This window comes from Bison bison, unplaced genomic scaffold, assembly GCF_000754665.1.
Source record: "Bison bison bison isolate TAMUID 2011002044 unplaced genomic scaffold, Bison_UMD1.0 scf7180017864471, whole genome shotgun sequence".
Taxonomy (NCBI): Eukaryota; Metazoa; Chordata; class Mammalia; order Artiodactyla; family Bovidae; genus Bison; species Bison bison.
In genome coordinates, this window is record NW_011495032.1 from 5,403,090 (window position 1) to 5,407,699 (window position 4,610).

General features: G+C 40.5%; 1 protein-coding gene across 1 annotated transcript in view; it reads right to left on the bottom strand.

The window, feature by feature from the left end:
• The window catches only part of SCTR (secretin receptor), a 75,170-nt gene that overhangs the window by 56,859 nt on the left and 13,701 nt on the right, over positions 1–4,610 (bottom strand). Inside the window, exon 2 of the mRNA XM_010860793.1 lies at positions 2,852–2,957. Coding sequence (XP_010859095.1) covers positions 2,852–2,957 — 106 coding nt within the window. The remainder of the gene's footprint in view (positions 1–2,851; positions 2,958–4,610) is intronic.

Below are 4,610 nucleotides of genomic sequence, written 5' to 3' on the forward strand. Positions count from 1 at the left end.
AGTGGAAACAGTGTCAGACTTTATTTTTTGGGGCTCCAAAATCACTGCAGATGGTGACTGCAACCATGAAATTAAAAGACACTTACTCCTTGGAAGGAAAGTTATGACCAACCTAGACAGCATATTGAAAAGCAGAGACATTACTTTGCCAACAAAGGTCCATCTAGTCAAGGCTATGGTTTTTCCAGTAGTCATGTATGGATGTGAGAGTTGGACTGTGAAGAAAGCTGAGCGCTGAAGAATTGATGCTTTTGAACTGTGGTGTTGGAGAAGACTCTTGAGAGTCCCTTGGACTGCAAGGAGATCCAACCAGTCCATTCTGAAGGAGATGAGCCCTGGGATTTCTTTGGAAGGAATGATGCTAAAGCTGAAACTCCAGTACTTTGGCCACCTCATGCAAAGAGTTGACTCATTGGAAAAGACTCGGATGCTGGGAGGGATTGGAGGCAAGAGGAGAAGGGGACGACGGAGGATGAGATGGCTGGGTGGCATCACCGACTCGACGGACATGAGTTTGGGTGAACTCTGGGAGTTGGTGATGGACAGGGAGCCCTAGCGTGCTGTGATTCATGGGGTCACAAAGAGTCAGACACAACTGAGCGACTGAACTGACTGAACTGAACAGGTATGAAATGTACAGAGAGGGGAATATAGTTAATAACTATGTAGTATCATAGTTAATAACTATGTAGTATCTTTGTATGGTCACATATCATAACTAGATTCATCAATGGTGATCATTCTGAAATGTATAGAATATTAAATTACTAATTGTGTAACAGAAATTAAATAGTTTTATAGGTCAATTGTACATCAAAAACAAATTCATAGAAAAAGAGATCAGATTTGTGGTTACCAGAGGCAGGGTTAGGGAGAATTGGATGAACGTGGTCAAAAGGTACAAACTTCCAGTTATAAGTACTAGGGATGTAATGTATACCATGATAAAGACAATTAACACTGCTGTATGGTATGTATGAAAATTGTTAGAATAATCCGAAGAGTTCGCATCATACAATTTTTTTCCATTTCTTAACTTTGTACCTATATAAGATGACAGATGTTCACTTAACTTATGGTGATAATACTTTCATTATGTATGTAAGTCAAATCATTATGCTATATACCTTAAACTTTTGCAATGCTGTATGTCAACTATATCTCAATAAAACTGGAAGAAAAATAAATAGATGAAAATGGTTAAAATAGTAAAATTTGTTGTAGGTATTTTACTACAATTAAAAAAACAAAACACTGACAACGTCAAATGCTGGCGAGGATACACAACAACAGGAATGATCATTCATTGCTGGTAGAAATTTAAATGGTGCAGACACTTGGAAGAGACTTTTCAATAAAGTCTATTGAAAAGAAATTCATATAACATAAAATTAACCACTGCTGCTGCTGCTGCTAAGTTGCTTCAGTCATGTCTGACTCTGTGCGACCTCATAGACAGCAGCCCACCAGACTCCCCCGTCCCTGGGATTCTCCAGGCAAGAACACTGGAGTGGGTTGCCATTTCCTTCTCCAGTGCAGGAAAGTGAAAGCATTTTAAAATGTAGTCAGTGGCATTTAGGACAGTCGTGTGTGGCCAGCACCTCTACCTAGTTCTACACATTTCACCGCCACCAAGAGGCAGTGCCTACACAGGTGCTCTGCGTGCCCTTTCCCCTGGGCCCCTGACAGCCACTGATCTAACTTTTGTCTCTGTGAATTTGTCTGACCTAGACGTTTCCTATAAGTAGAATCATATCATGTGCGTGTGTGCTTGGTCACTCAGTTGTGTCTGACTCTTTGGAGCCCCATGGACTGTAGCCCACCAGGTTCCTCTGTACATGGAATTTCCCAGGCAAGGATACTGGAGTTGGTTGCCATTTCCTACTCCAAGGGATCTTCCAACTCGGGGTCAAACCCCTTGTCTCTTGCCTCTCCTATGTTGGCAGGCAGATTCTTTACCAATAGCACCACCTAAGATTTATCCACATTGCTGCATGTACCAGTACTTCACTCCTTTTTAAGGCTGAACACTATTCTATTGTATGTACAGACCACATCTCCATCTTTCATCAGCTGACAGACACTTGGGTTGTTTCTACCTGTCAGTAACTGTAGCCAGTACAGTGAAGACCTCGTCTGTACAAATCTTTGTTTGACTATTTGTGAAGGATTCTTTTCTTAATGCCACATCCTCCGCTACCTTTAGATGAGTAAAAGCTAAGAAGATAAGTGAAGGAAGGGAGTAGAAATAAAATTAATATGTAAAGAGCAAATTAATAATATTGACTGTCTTGAGTAATAATAATAATTAATATTTAAATTAATAATCTTTAAGAAGCACCTATATTTAACATCTTTATCTTACATATATTTATAATTCTAATATACTTTATCACCTCTGTTTTATAGATCAGGAAAGTGAGGCTCAGAACATTAAATAATTTGTTCACATTCACACAGCCAGTGAGGGTCAGCCAGCAATGGACCCTGAGTTTCCCAGACCCCACACTGCCTTTCTGTTACCTCCCCCGTCATACTAGCAATGGAGGTGACAGAATGGATAAGAGGTACACCACCAAGACAAGTAACTCTCACCAAAACACTCACCTGGGTGAAGTCATCATGCAGAAGCTAATGATTCAAAAACCCTGGTTGTACCCATAAACTCAGAGAAACAAAGAGGGGTGATGATGTGGTTTTCAGCAAGTGTAGACAGCTCACCAGGGTCACTCTAGACCCTTCCCCTCTGCTTATTCTCTGAAAAAATACAGCTGGTCCAGCCCCTACCTCCCACCAACCCACTGGAACTGGACATGAGCATATCCCAGAGTGGATGCAGGTAGGCACGTACCTGGGGCTGGATGCTCCACACTCTCCCGGGAGAGCTCCTGCAGGCACTGGTCCCTCTCCACCCGCAGCACCCGCAGCACATCACACAGTCGAGGGGGGGTACCAACCTGAAAAGCCAAAGCCAAGAGCACTAGTCAGCACCACAAAGCTGATTCTAGCACATAAGGCCTCTCTGTGGCAAGACTGGGGCCAGACAGCAGAGATTCAAAAGGAGGAAGACAGAATAGCGAAAGTAATAAAAAAGAAGCGGACTTCTATCCCTTCTCCAGGGGATCTTCCTGACCCAGGAATTGAACCCGGGTGTCCTGCATTGCAGGTGGGTTCTTTACCAACTGAGCTATCAAGGAAGTCCCACAGATACAGAAACAAACTAGTAGTTACCAGTGGGAAGAGGGAATGGGAGACGAACAAAATAGGGGCAGGGGAGTAAGAGCACAAGTTGTTAGGTATAAATAAGCCACAAGGATACATTGTACAACACAGGGAATATAGCCCATATTTTATAATAACTGTAAGTGGAGCATAACCTTTAAAAATTGTAACTCACTAATTGTATACATCTGTAACCTATATAATATTATACATCAACCATACTTCAATAACAATAGACTTGAAAGAAAAAGTAATTTAAGCTATAGACTTTAGTTAATGTATCAATATTGGTACAGCAACTGTAATCAATGTGCCACTTTAATTAATGCAAAACATTAATAACAAGAGACACTGGGGAGGAGGGATTGAGAGGGCTATGTGGTCATTCTTTGTTTCTGCACAATTTTTCTATAAACTTAAGTCCTCTCAACAAAATAAGTTCTATTAATTAAAAAAATAACTGGGAGAAATCAGTTCACCTAATTTAAAGATTTGATGCATAGCTATAGTAGTCAAAAGAACTTGGTATTAGCAGAAGAATAGGCAACAGTGTTATAATAATTGGACATCTATAGATAACAAAATAAACCTAAGACTCATACCTAATATAAAAATTACCTCAAAATAATGATGGACTTGAGTGCAAAAAATTCAACTAAAACTTTTAGAAAAAACACAGGAGAACACCTTCAAAATGCAAAGCAAGATAAAGATTCTTTATACTTGACACCAAAAGCAAGATCCATAAAAAGAAAAACTGATAAACTGGACTTTATCAAAACTAAAAACTTTTGCTCCATGAAAAACCATGTTAAGAGGATGAAAAGACAAGCTATAGACTAGGAGAAAATATCTGCAATTAACAAATTAGGATTAACATCTAGAATATATAAAGAACATTCAAAACCTAATAGTAAACAAATTTTAAAAATCTAACTAGAAGGTAGGAAAATGCATGAAGAGACATTTCACAGAAGAAGATATACAGATGGCAAACAAGAACATGAAAAGATGTTCAACATTATTAGCTATTCAGTTCAGTTCAGTTCAGTCGCTCAGTCGTGTCCAACTCTTTGCAACCCCATGAATCGCAGCACGCCAGGCCTCCCTGTCCATCACCAACTCCCAGAGTTCACTCAGACTCAAGTCCATCGAGTCAGTGATACCATCCAACCATCTCATCCTCTGGCGTCCCCTTCTCCTCCTGCCCTCAATCCCTCTCAGCATCAGAGTCTTTTCCAATGAGTCAGCTCTTTGCATGAGGTGGCCAAAGTACTGGAGTTTCAGCTTTAGCATCATTCCTTCCAAAGAAATCCCAGGGCTCATCTCCTTCAGAATGGACTGGTTGGATCTCCTTGCAGTCCAAGGAACTCTCAAGAGTCTTCTCC